This window comes from Heptranchias perlo, unplaced genomic scaffold, assembly GCF_035084215.1.
Source record: "Heptranchias perlo isolate sHepPer1 unplaced genomic scaffold, sHepPer1.hap1 HAP1_SCAFFOLD_613, whole genome shotgun sequence".
NCBI lineage: Eukaryota > Metazoa > Chordata > Chondrichthyes > Hexanchiformes > Hexanchidae > Heptranchias > Heptranchias perlo.
The window spans coordinates 1-13149 of NW_027139637.1; the positions used below are offsets into that span (position 1 = coordinate 1).

Sequence of the window (13149 nt, forward strand, 5' to 3'; positions counted from 1 at the left end):
TGAAAGAAAGAGAGAGAAAGAAAAAGAGAGAGAGCAAGAGAGAGAGGGAGAGAGCTTGTCTTTTGGTTCTTTTTTCTGCTTCCCTCTCGCCCGACAGAAACGGTATTTTCAACTCAATCTGCCGGAGTGAAGTGTGAGTTTGCCGTTGGCCGTTGCGGACAGGTGACGGGCGTGACGGTCGCCGCTGCTGAAATCGGATTTATTTTTTTCCCGCACACTGTGAGAGACACACGATAAACAGGACTGGGATCTCCTGCGCATGTGAAACTGCCCCAGACTTCCCGTTGCATGCCGTGTCACAGACCCCCTGACAATCAAACCGACGAGAGCAGGACCATCGAATGCCAATCACTAGCAAACATGAGGCATGTTACATAGATAAAGCAGCAATGTGCATGGGTCCAGTGCAGGAGGTACAGGGAGGAACGAACCCCTTCAGCCTCTATGTATCACCCCTCTCCATCCCTCTCCCCCCTACCCCAGGGAGCAGGGACCACGGGGGGGTGGGAGATCTGATTTTCCATGTGGATGTGTGTACTGTTCGGCCGATAACCGGTTATGAAAGCATGTCCGCGGATCAGAAGTTTTTAATATATATATTTACATGCGTGATTAACCTGCGTTTACGACATTCAGCTGCCAAGCCGTTCTGTCCCTTTAAGGCCCTCCCCCGCACCCCCCACCCCGGCCCGCCCGCCCGTCGGACCTGCCCGAGCTCCGTCTGGCCGCGAGCGATTGTAAACTTCAGGCCGCGGGCGGAGGTCTCCCGTGCCCCCCGCGAGGAGGTGGGAGGGAGGAGGGTTGCGTGCGAGACGCAGGGCGTGGTGACGCCCGCACGACCTTTTGTGGGACTGGAGGGCCGGCTGTGTGCGGGGGGGGGGGGGGATGGGAAAATGGCGGACGGCAAGACTTCGAAGGGCGGGGAAGAGAGCCGGAGGGAGGGAGGGAGCGGATGAAGGATTGTATATATGTACATAGCACAATCCCGACCGCAGCAAGAAGATGGGGAGCTGCCTAGAGAGGGGCGCGGGCATTACCCTCTCACCCGAACAAGGTGCCTCCATGATCACGGCAAAATGGGAATTAGATTCCGAGCCGATGCACTCTATAACTTAAAGCAATATTATGGATATATGCAAGGGCTGTCAGTAAAGTCCTTCTAATCTTTGTTCCCTCCCCGCCTCTCTCTCTCGCTCTCTTCCCCCACCATCACCCCCCTCCCTCACCTCCCTTCTCGTCTCAAATCCGCATGTTTGCCTTCTCCGTTTGTCGTTCCAAGCTGTTCGCGGAGAGGGATTCCAAGGCTGAATGTCATGTAGATTTATCGGCAATTTAGCCCAATAAAAAAACACCGAGCTCCAGTCGTATCATGTGTGTGTGTGTGTGTGTGCTCTCTGTCCTTTCCTTCTGGGGTGTTTTTAAGCAACTGAGGTTCATTTCTAAAGGGATAGAATTGAAAAGCAGAGACGTTATGTCAAACTCGAATAGAACCTTGGTTAGACCCCACTTGGAGCGCTGTGCACAGTTCTGGTCTCCATATACCTTGGTTAGACCACACTCGGAGCACTGTGCACAGTTCTGGTCTCCATATACCTTGGTTAGACCACACTCAGAGCACTGTGCACAGTTCTGGTCACCATATACCTTGGTTAGACCCCACTTGGAGCACTGTGCACAGTTCTGTTCTCCATATACCTTGGTTAGACCACACTTGGAGCACTGTGCACAGTTCTGGTCTCCATATTATAAAAAGGATATAGAGGCACTGGAGAAGGTGCAAAAAAGATTTACAAGGATGATATCAGAACTGAGAGGTTCTAACTATCAGGAAAGACTGAACAGGCTGGGGCCCTTTTCTCTAGAAAAGAGAAAACTGAGGGGTGACCTGATCGAGGTCTTTAAAATTATGAAGGGGTTTCGATAGGGTAGACGTAGAGAAGATGTTTCCATTTGTGGGGGAGACCAGAACTCGGGGCCGTAAATATAAGATAGTCAGTAATAAATCCAATCGGGAATTCAGGAGAAACTTCTTTACCCAGAGAGTGGTGAGAATGTGGAACTCACTCCCACAGGGAGTGGTTGAGGGGAATAACAGAGATGGATTTAAGGGGAAGCTGGATAAACACATGAGGCTCCCTGGGAACTCGGCCCCAGCCTCGGGCGGGAGAGGAGTGGGGTGGGAGGGAGGGTAACGGGAGGCTGGGTGGGGAGAAATCCTTACCGAAGAATCCTGGAGACTACTGAGGGAGGAATTTTGTCGGATTGCTGTGTTCGAAGGTCGGAGATAAGTGATGGATGAATGAATGGGAGGGGGGAGCCAGCTCGGAAGGGATCTGGTGTCTGCTCTGTGCAAGATAACCTGCATTTATCCAGTGCCTTTAACAGAGTAAAACATCCCCGAGGTGCTTCACAGGAACGGAAATCAGACACCGAGTCACCTGAGGAGATATTAGGACAGGCGACCAAAAGCTCGGTCAAAGAGGGAGGTTTTAAGGAGCGTCTTAAAGGAGGAGAGAGAGGCGGAGAGGTTCAGGGAGGGAATTCCAGAGCTTCGGGCCGAGGCGGCTGAAGGCACGGCCGCCAATGGTGGAGCGATGGGAATCGGGGGGATGGACAAGAGGCCGGAATTGGAGGGGCGCAGAGACCTGGGAGGGTCGTAGGGGCTGGAGGAGGTTACAGAGACAGGGAGGCGGGGGGGTGAGGAGGGCCGTGGAGGGATCGAACGCAAGGATGGAGAAAAGCCTCGGTTTGGGAGGTGTCTCGGCCCCATGCACTGCTCGAGTCACGTTGTGAGCTCCTCGCAGTGCCTGTGGTCAGAGCCGACTTCCTGAGGCTCGTCTGCACTGCGCAGTGAGGAAGTAGCTGCGGAGAGAAAGGGGATTTACTGAACGCTGCAGCCAGCCAGGCCGGAACCATGAGCAGAGGCCAGAGGCAAGAAAATGTCCAGTCGCAGCTGCTGACCGAGCAGGAGAATCAGGTCCTCTTGGAGCTACTGGGACGGAGGAATGTGGTGAGTCTCAGGGGGGGGGGCAAAAGGGGAGCGACGGGATCTGAGAGGCACAGAAGGGCCCACAAGACTCAGAGTCACCGGCCCGAGCTGTCGACTGAATCTCAGCTGTCGGGACTCACACAGGAAGAGCGGATACCTGGGTGGGACCTGTACCCCAGTGAGAGTCAGTGTGGGTGGGACCCGTACCCCAATGAGAGTCAGTGTCTGTGGGACCCGTACCCCAGTGAGAGTCGGTGTCTGTGGGACCCGTACCCCAGTGAGAGTCGGTGTCTGTGGGACCCGTACCCCAGTGAGAGTCGGTGTCTGTGGGACCCGCACCCCAGTGAGAGTCGGTGTCTGTGGGACCCGTACCCCAGTGAGAGTCGGTGTCTGTGGGACCCGTACCCCAGTGAGAGTCGGTGTGTGTGGGACCCGTACCCCAGTGAGAGTCCGTGTCTGTGGGACCCGTACCCCAGTGAGAGTCGGTGTGTGTGGGACCCGTACCCCAGTGAGAGTCAGTGTGTGTGGGACCCGTACCCCAGTGAGAGTCAGTGTCTGTGGGACCCGTACCCCAGTGAGAGTCAGTGTCCGTGGGACCCGTACCCCAGTGAGAGTCGGCGTCTGTGGGACACGTACCCCAGTGAGAGTCGGTGTCTGTGGGACCCGTACCCCAGTGAGAGTCGGTGTCTGTGGGACCCGTACCTCAGTGAGAGTCGGTGTCTGTGGGACCCGTACCTCAGTGAGAGTCGGTGTGTGTGGGACCCGTACCCCAGTGAGAGTCAGTGTCTGTGGGACCCGTACCCCAGTGAGAGTCGGTGTCTGTGGGACCCGTACCCCAGTGAGAGTCGGTGTCTGTGGGACCCGTACCTCAGTGAGAGTCGGTGTCTGTGGGACCCGTACCTCAGTGAGAGTCGGTGTCTGTGGGACCCGTACCCCAGTGAGAATCGGTGTGTGTGGGACCCGTACCCCAGTGAGAGTCAGTGTCTGTGGGACCCGTACCCCAGTGAGAGTCGGTGTCTGTGGGACCCGTACCCCAATGAGAGTCGGTGTCTGTGGGACCCGTACCCCAGTGAGAGTCGGTGTCTGTGGGACCCGTACCCCAGTGAGAGTCGGTGTCTGTGGGACCCGTACCCCAGTGAGAGTCGGTATGTGTGGGACCCGTACCCCAGTGAGAGTCGGTGTCTGTGGGACCCGTACCCCAGTGAGAGTCGGTATGTGTGGGACCCGTACCCCAGGGAGAGTCAGTGTCTGTGGGACCCGTACCCCAGTGAGAGTCGGTGTGTGTGGGACCCGTACCCCAGGGAGAGTCAGTGTCTGTGGGACCCGTACCCCAGGGAGAGTCAGTGTCTGTGGGACCCGTACCCCAGTGAGAGTCGGTGTCTGTGGGACCCGTACCCCAGTGAGAGTCGGTGTCTGTGGGACCCGTACCCCAGTGAGAGTCGGTGTGTGTGGGACCCGTACCCCAGTGAGAGTCGGTGTGTGTGGGACCCGTACCCCAGTGAGAGTCAGTGTCTGTGGGACCCGTACCCCAGGGAGAGTCAGTGTCTGTGGGACCCGTACCCCAGGGAGAGTCGGTGTCTGTGGGACCCGTACCCCAGTGAGAGTCAGTGTGTGTGGGACCCGTACCCCAGTGAGAGTCGGTGTCTGTGGGACCCGTACCCCAGTGAGAGTCGGTGTCTGTGGGACCCGTACCCCAGTGAGAGTCGGTATCTGTGGGACCCGTACCCCAGTGAGAGTCAGTGTCTGTGAGACCCGTACCCCAGTGAGAGTCGGTGTCTGTGGGACCCGTACCCCAGTGAGAGTCGGTGTGTGTGGGACCCGTACCCCAGTGAGAGTCGGTGTGTGTGGGACCCGTACCCCAGTGAGAGTCGGTGTGTGTGGGACCCGTACCCCAGTGAGAGTCGGTGTCTGTGGGACCCGTACCCCAGTGAGAGTCGGTGTGTGTGAGACCCGTACCCCAGTGAGAGTCGGTGTGTGTGGGACCCGTACCCCAGTGAGAGTCAGTGTGTGTGGGACCCGTACCCCAGTGAGAGTCGGTGTGTGTGGGACCCGTACCCCAGTGAGACTCGGTGTCTGTGGGACCCGTACCCCAGTGAGAGTCGGTGTCTGTGGGACCCGTACCCCAGTGAGAGTCAGTGTCTGTGGGACCCGTACCCCAGTGAGAGTCAGTGTCTGTGGGACCCGTACCCCAGTGAGAGTCGGTGTGTGTGGGACCCGTACCCCAGTGAGAGTCAGTGTCTGTGGGACCCGTACCCCAGTGAGAGTCGGTGTGTGTGGGACCCGTACCCCAGTGAGAGTCGGTGTCTGTGGGACCCGTACCCCAGTGAGAGTCGGTGTCTGTGGGACCCGTACCCCAGTGAGGGTCAATGTCCGTGGGACCCGTACCTCAGGGAGAGTCGGTGTCTGTGGGACCCGTACCCCAGTGAGGGTCGGTGTGTGTGGGACTCGTACCCCAGTGAGAGTCGGTGTCTGTGGGACCCGTACCCCAGTGAGAGTCGGTGTCTGTGGGACCCGTACCCCAGTGAGAGTCGGTGTCTGTGGGACCCGTACCCCAGTGAGAGTCCGTGTCTGTGGGACCCGTACCCCAGTGAGAGTCAGTGTCTGTGGGACCCATACCCCAGTGAGAGTCGGTGTCTGTGGGACCCGTACCCCAGTGAGAGTCAGTGTCTGTGGGACCCGTACCCCAGTGAGAGTCGGTGTCTGTGGGACCCGTACCCCAGTGAGAGTCAGTGTCTGTGGGACCCGTACCCCAGTGAGAGTCGGTGTCTGTGGGACCCGTACCCCAATGAGAGTCGGTGTCTGTGGGACCCGTACCCCAGTGAGAGTCGGTGTCTGTGGGACCCGTACCCCAGTGAGAGTCGGTGTCTGTGGGACCCGTACCCCAGTGAGAGTCGGTATGTGTGGGACCCGTACCCCAGTGAGAGTCGGTGTCTGTGGGACCCGTACCCCAGTGAGAGTCGGTATGTGTGGGACCCGTACCCCAGGGAGAGTCAGTGTCTGTGGGACCCGTACCCCAGTGAGAGTCGGTGTGTGTGGGACCCGTACCCCAGGGAGAGTCAGTGTCTGTGGGACCCGTACCCCAGGGAGAGTCAGTGTCTGTGGGACCCGTACCCCAGTGAGAGTCGGTGTCTGTGGGACCCGTACCCCAGTGAGAGTCGGTGTCTGTGGGACCCGTACCCCAGTGAGAGTCGGTGTGTGTGGGACCCGTACCCCAGTGAGAGTCGGTGTGTGTGGGACCCGTACCACAGTGAGAGTCAGTGTCTGTGGGACCCGTACCCCAGGGAGAGTCGGTGTGTGTGGGACCCGTACCCCAGTGAGAGTCAGTGTCTGTGGGACCCGTACCCCAGTGAGAGTCAGTGTCTGTGGGACCCGTACCCCAGGGAGAGTCGGTGTCTGTGGGACCCGTACCCCAGTGAGAGTCAGTGTCTGTGGGACCCGTACCCCAGGGAGAGTCGGTGTCTGTGGGACCCGTACCCCAGTGAGAGTCAGTGTGTGTGGGACCCGTACCCCAGTGAGAGTCGGTGTCTGTGGGACCCGTACCCCAGTGAGAGTCGGTGTCTGTGGGACCCGTACCCCAGTGAGAGTCGGTATCTGTGGGACCCGTACCCCAGTGAGAGTCAGTGTCTGTGGGACCCGTACCCCAGTGAGAGTCAGTGTCTGTGAGACCCGTACCCCAGTGAGAGTCGGTGTGTGTGGGACCCGTACCCCAGTGAGAGTCAGTGTCTGTGGGACCCGTACCCCAGGGAGAGTCGGTGTGTGTGGGACCCGTACCCCAGTGAGAGTCAGTGTCTGTGGGACCCGTACCCCAGTGAGAGTCAGTGTCTGTGGGACCCGTACCCCAGGGAGAGTCGGTGTCTGTGGGACCCGTACCCCAGTGAGAGTCAGTGTCTGTGGGACCCGTACCCCAGGGAGAGTCGGTGTCTGTGGGACCCGTACCCCAGTGAGAGTCAGTGTGTGTGGGACCCGTACCCCAGTGAGAGTCGGTGTCTGTGGGACCCGTACCCCAGTGAGAGTCGGTGTCTGTGGGACCCGTACCCCAGTGAGAGTCGGTATCTGTGGGACCCGTACCCCAGTGAGAGTCAGTGTCTGTGGGACCCGTACCCCAGTGAGAGTCAGTGTCTGTGAGACCCGTACCCCAGTGAGAGTCGGTGTCTGTGGGACCCGTACCCCAGTGAGAGTCGGTGTGTGTGGGACCCGTACCCCAGTGAGAGTCGGTGTGTGTGGGACCCGTACCCCAGTGAGAGTCGGTGTGTGTGGGACCCGTACCCCAGTGAGAGTCGGTGTCTGTGGGACCCGTACCCCAGTGAGAGTCGGTGTGTGTGAGACCCGTACCCCAGTGAGAGTCGGTGTGTGTGGGACCCGTACCCCAGTGAGACTCGGTGTCTGTGGGACCCGTACCCCAGTGAGAGTCGGTGTCTGTGGGACCCGTACCCCAGTGAGAGTCAGTGTCTGTGGGACCCGTACCCCAGTGAGAGTCAGTGTCTGTGGGACCCGTACCCCAGTGAGAGTCGGTGTCTGTGGGACCCGTACCCCAGTGAGAGTCAGTGTGTGTGGGACCCGTACCCCAGTGAGAGTCGGTGTGTGTGGGACCCGTACCCCAGTGAGAGTCCGTGTCTGTGGGACCCGTACCCCAGTGAGAGTCAGTGTCTGTGGGACCCATACCCCAGTGAGAGTCGGTGTCTGTGGGACCCGTACCCCAGTGAGAGTCAGTGTCTGTGGGACCCGTACCCCAGTGAGAGTCGGTGTCTGTGGGACCCGTACCCCAGTGAGGGTCGGTGTGTGTGGGACCCGTACCCCAGTGAGAGTCGGTGTGTGTGGGACTCGTACCCCAGTGAGAGTCGGTGTGTGTGGGACCCGTACCCCAGTGAGAGTCAGTGTCTGTGGGACCCGTACCCCAGTGAGAGTCAGTGTCTGTGGGACCCGTACCCCAGGGAGAGTCGGTGTCTGTGGGACCCGTACCCCAGTGAGAGTCAGTGTCTGTGGGACCCGTACCCCAGGGAGAGTCGGTGTCTGTGGGACCCGTACCCCAGTGAGAGTCAGTGTGTGTGGGACCCGTACCCCAGTGAGAGTCGGTGTCTGTGGGACCCGTACCCCAGTGAGAGTCGGTGTCTGTGGGACCCGTACCCCAGTGAGAGTCGGTATCTGTGGGACCCGTACCCCAGTGAGAGTCAGTGTCTGTGGGACCCGTACCCCAGTGAGAGTCAGTGTCTGTGAGACCCGTACCCCAGTGAGAGTCGGTGTCTGTGGGACCCGTACCCCAGTGAGAGTCGGTGTGTGTGGGACCCGTACCCCAGTGAGAGTCGGTGTGTGTGGGACCCGTACCCCAGTGAGAGTCGGTGTGTGTGGGACCCGTACCCCAGTGAGAGTCGGTGTCTGTGGGACCCGTACCCCAGTGAGAGTCGGTGTGTGTGAGACCCGTACCCCAGTGAGAGTCGGTGTGTGTGGGACCCGTACCCCAGTGAGACTCGGTGTCTGTGGGACCCGTACCCCAGTGAGAGTCGGTGTCTGTGGGACCCGTACCCCAGTGAGAGTCAGTGTCTGTGGGACCCGTACCCCAGTGAGAGTCGGTGTGTGTGGGACCCGTACCCCAGTGAGAGTCGGTGTCTGTGGGACCCGTACCCCAGTGAGAGTCGGTGTGTGTGGGACCCGTACCCCAGTGAGAGTCGGTGTCTGTGGGACCCGTACCCCAGTGAAAGTCGGTGTCTGTGGGACCCGTACCCCAGTGAGAGTCGGTGTGTGTGGGACCCGTACCCCAGTGAGACTCGGTGTCTGTGGGACCCGTACCCCAGTGAGAGTCGGTGTCTGTGGGACCCGTACCCCAGTGAGAGTCAGTGTCTGTGGGACCCGTACCCCAGTGAGAGTCAGTGTCTGTGGGACCCGTACCCCAGTGAGAGTCGGTGTCTGTGGGACCCGTACCCCAGTGAGAGTCAGTGTGTGTGGGACCCGTACCCCAGTGAGAGTCGGTGTGTGTGGGACCCGTACCCCAGTGAGAGTCCGTGTCTGTGGGACCCGTACCCCAGTGAGAGTCAGTGTCTGTGGGACCCATACCCCAGTGAGAGTCGGTGTCTGTGGGACCCGTACCCCAGTGAGAGTCAGTGTCTGTGGGACCCGTACCCCAGTGAGAGTCGGTGTCTGTGGGACCCGTACCCCAGTGAGGGTCGGTGTGTGTGGGACCCGTACCCCAGTGAGAGTCGGTGTGTGTGGGACTCGTACCCCAGTGAGAGTCGGTGTGTGTGGGACCCGTACCCCAGTGAGAGTCAGTGTCTGTGGGACCCGTACCCCAGTGAGAGTCGGTGTGTGTGGGACTCGTACCCCAGTGAGAGTCGGTGTGTGTGGGACCCGTACCCCAGTGAGAGTCGGTGTCTGTGGGACCCGTACCCCAGTGAGAGTCGGTGTGTGTGGGACCCGTACCCCAGTGAGAGTCGGTGTCTGTGGGACCCGTACCCCAGTGAAAGTCGGTGTCTGTGGGACCCGTACCCCAGTGAGAGTCGGTGTCTGTGGGACCCGTACCCCAGTGAGAGTCGGTGTCTGTGGGACCCGTACCCCAGCGAGACTAAAGCTCCCTCTACACTGTCCCATCAAACACTCCCAGGGGAGGTACAGGGTTAGATACAGAGTAAAGCTCCCTCTACACTGTCCCATCAAACACTCCCAGGGCAGGTACAGGGTTAGATACAGAGTAAAGCTCCCTTTACATTGTCCCATCAAACACTCCCAGGGCAGGTACAGGGTTAGATACAGAGTAAAGCTCCCTCTACACTGTCCCATCAAACACTCCCAGGGCAGGTACAGGGTTAGATACAGAGTAAAGCTCCCTCTACACTGTCCCATCAAACACTCCCAGGGCAGGTACAGGGTTAGATACAGAGTAAAGCTCCCTCTGCACTGTCCCATCAAACACTCCCAGGGCAGGTACAGGGTTAGATACAGAGTAAAGCTCCCTCTACACTGTCCCATCAAACACTCCCAGGGCAGGTACAGGGTTAGATACAGAGTAAAGCTCCCTCTACACTGTCCCATCAAACACTCCCAGGGCAGGTACAGGGTTAGATACAGAGTAAAGCTCCCTCTACACTGTCCCGTCAAACACTCCCAGGGCAGGTACAGGGTTAGATACAGAGTAAAGCTCCCTCCACACTGTCCCGTCAAACACTCCCAGGGCAGGTACAGGGTTAGATACAGAGTAAAGCTCCCTCTACACTGTCCCATCAAACACTCCCAGGGCAGGTACAGGGTTAGATACAGAGTAAAGCTCCCTCTCCACTGTCCCATCAAACACTCCCAGGTCAGGTACAGTCAGTTACTGGAGAGGAAATGTTCTCTTGCTTGTTCTGCTCTTGTATTTTGAGGTGTTTCCTGTTTACACCCAGCTGTGAATCAGGCGGGTTCTGTTCACACCACTTCCTGTGTTCCTCGCTCTGGCTCCGTTCTGGGCCTCCGCGTTGACGAATCAGCTGCTCCCCCGCCCCAAGCCTTGTAGCTCGGCTCCCCACAGCTACCTGGCGTCCGGGGGCTCGATGCAGCCTTTTTTCTGCTTGTAATCCCTCGAGACACAGCTACATTCACGGCATCTCGACCAAGGGGACCCTTCATGAGTTTACAGCGGGACGTTTGGCCGGCTATTCGCATACAGGGGGCATCGCGGCCTTGTCCAATCCTTGTTCCTCGCTCCACATTCCCACGCACGTGCACTTTGCAAGAGCTGCAAGGATGTTCGGGGGAGTGAGTGGGGGTAAAGGAGTGAAGGGAATAAGCCCCCCGTCCCCTGTATATGATATTTGGGCCTACCCAGGTTAGGTACAGGTTCATTGAGTCCAAAAGGCCATTGTCCCTCTTCAGCCACCTCCCCCTGTGCCACGGACCCCTTCTTCATAGCTCAGCGGGCCTCACGCTCGCCTCTGGGTGAGAAGGTCGAGGGTTCGAGCCCCCACTGCAGAGACTCGGGCCCCATAATCCAGGCCGACACTCCCAGTGCAGTACTGAGGGAGCGCCGCACTGTCGGAGGGTCAGTACTGAGGGAGCGCCGCACTGTCGGAGGGTCAGTACTGAGGGAGCGCCGCACTGTCGGAGGGGCAGTACTGAGGGAGCGCCGCACTGTCGGAGGGTCAGTACTGAGGGAGCGCCGCACTGTCGGAGGGTCAGTACTGAGGGAGCGCCGCACTGTCGGAGGGGCAGTACTGAGGGAGCGCCGCACTGTCGGAGGGTCGGTACTGAGGGAGCGCCGCACTGTCGGAGGGGCGGTACTGAGGGAGCGCCGCACTGTCGGAGGGGCCGTCTTTCAGATGAGACATTAAACCGAGGCCCCGTCTGCCCCTCTCAGGTGGATGTAAAAGATCCCACGGCCACTATTGGAAGAAGAGCAGGGGGAGTTCTCCCCGGGGTCCTGAGGCCAATATTTATCCCTCAACCAACATCACTAAAAAACAGATGATCTGGGTCATTATCACATTGCTGTTTGTGGGATCTTGCTGTGCGCAGATTGGCTGCTGCGTTTCCCACATTACAACAGTGACCACACTTCAGAAAGTACTTCATTGTCTGTGAAGCTCTGGGACGTCCTGAGATGGTGAGAGGCCCTGGAGAAACGGGAGTTCTTTCCTTCTGCTGGCAATTTGTTATTTGAGAAGATTTCCCTTGCGGTTTTCTGCAATCATCTTCTTCTGGTGATTCCATTTGGAGAAGTCAGAAAAGGTGATTTGGTTTCTCAAGCTGGCTCCTTCCTCAGACGTTCCAGCCTGTCCGATATCCACGGTGCAGGACACCAGGAGAAGGGGCGAGGCCCCACAGTGCAGATAAAAAGGGAACGATTCCCTCCCGTCTGGGACTGTACGGCCCGTGTGTGTCTCAGTGTCAGCTCCTGTACATGGACAGTACACAGTGGGTAAAAGGGAACGATTCCCTCCTGTCTGGGACTGTACGGCCCGTGTGTGTCTCAGTGTCAGCTCCTGTACATTGTACAGTACACAGTGGGTAAAAGGGAACGATTCACTCCCGTCTGGGACTGTACGGCCCGTGTGTGTCTCAGTGTCAGCTCCTGTACATTGTACAGTACACAGTGGGTAAAAGGGAACGATTCACTCCTGTCTGGGACTGTACGGCCCCGTGTGTGTCTCAGTGTCAGCTCCTGTACATGGACAGTACACAGTGGGTAAAAGGGGAACGATTCACTCCTGTCTGGGACTGTACGGCCCCGTGTGTGTCTCAGTGTCAGCTCCTGTACATTGTACAGTACACAGTGGGTAAAAGGGAACGATTCCCTCCTGTCTGGGACTGTACGGCCCGTGTGTGTCTCAGTGTCAGCTCCTGTACATTGTACAGTACACAGTGGGTAAAAGGGAACGATTCACTCCTGTCTGGGACTGTACGGCCCCGTGTGTGTCTCAGTGTCAGCTCCTGTACATGGACAGTACACAGTGGGTAAAAGGGGAACGATTCACTCCTGTCTGGGACTGTACGGCCCCGTGTGTGTCTCAGTGTCAGCTCCTGTACATTGTACAGTACACAGTGGGTAAAAGGGAACGATTCACTCCTGTCTGGGACTGTACGGCCCGTGTGTGTCTCAGTGTCAGCTCCTGTACATTGTACAGTACACAGTGGGTAAAAGGGAACGATTCACTCCTGTCTGGGACTGTACGGCCCCGTGTGTGTCTCAGTGTCAGCTCCTGTACATGGACAGTACACAGTGGGTAAAAGGGAACGATTCACTCTTGTCTGGGACTGTACGGCCCCGTGTGTGTCTCAGTGTCAGCTCCTGTACATTGTACAGTACACAGTGGGTAAAAGGGAACGATTCACTCCTGTCTGGGACTGTACGGCCCCGTGTGTGTCTCAGTGTCAGCTCCTGTACATTGTACAGTACACAGTGGGTAAAAGGGGAACGATTCACTCCTGTCTGAGACTGTACGGCCCGTGTGTGTCTCAGTGTCAGCTCCTGTACATTGGACAGTACACAGTGGGTAAAAGGGAACGATTCACTCCTGTCTGGGACTGTACGGCCCCGTGTGTGTCTCAGTGTCAGCTCCTGTACATTGTACAGTACACAGTGGGTAAAAGGGAACAATTCACTCCTGTCTGGGACTGTACGGCCCCGTGTGTGTCTCAGTGTCAGCTCCTGTACATTGTACAGTACACAGTGGGTAAAAGGGAACGATTCACTCCTG

General features: G+C 58.3%; 1 protein-coding gene across 2 annotated transcripts in view; it reads left to right on the top strand.

Annotated features, from left to right (window-relative positions):
- Positions 1-2802: 2802 nt before the first annotated feature.
- LOC137317336 (actin nucleation-promoting factor WAS-like) overlaps positions 2803-13149 on the top strand; it is a 39278-nt gene continuing 28931 nt past the window's right edge. The window contains exon 1 of one of the 2 annotated variants that reach the window (XM_067980748.1): positions 2803-3010. In XM_067980748.1, coding sequence (XP_067836849.1) covers positions 2915-3010 — 96 coding nt within the window. In that variant the 5' untranslated portion in view covers positions 2803-2914. The remainder of the gene's footprint in view (positions 3011-13149) is intronic. The other variant, XM_067980747.1, reaches the window with a different exon arrangement.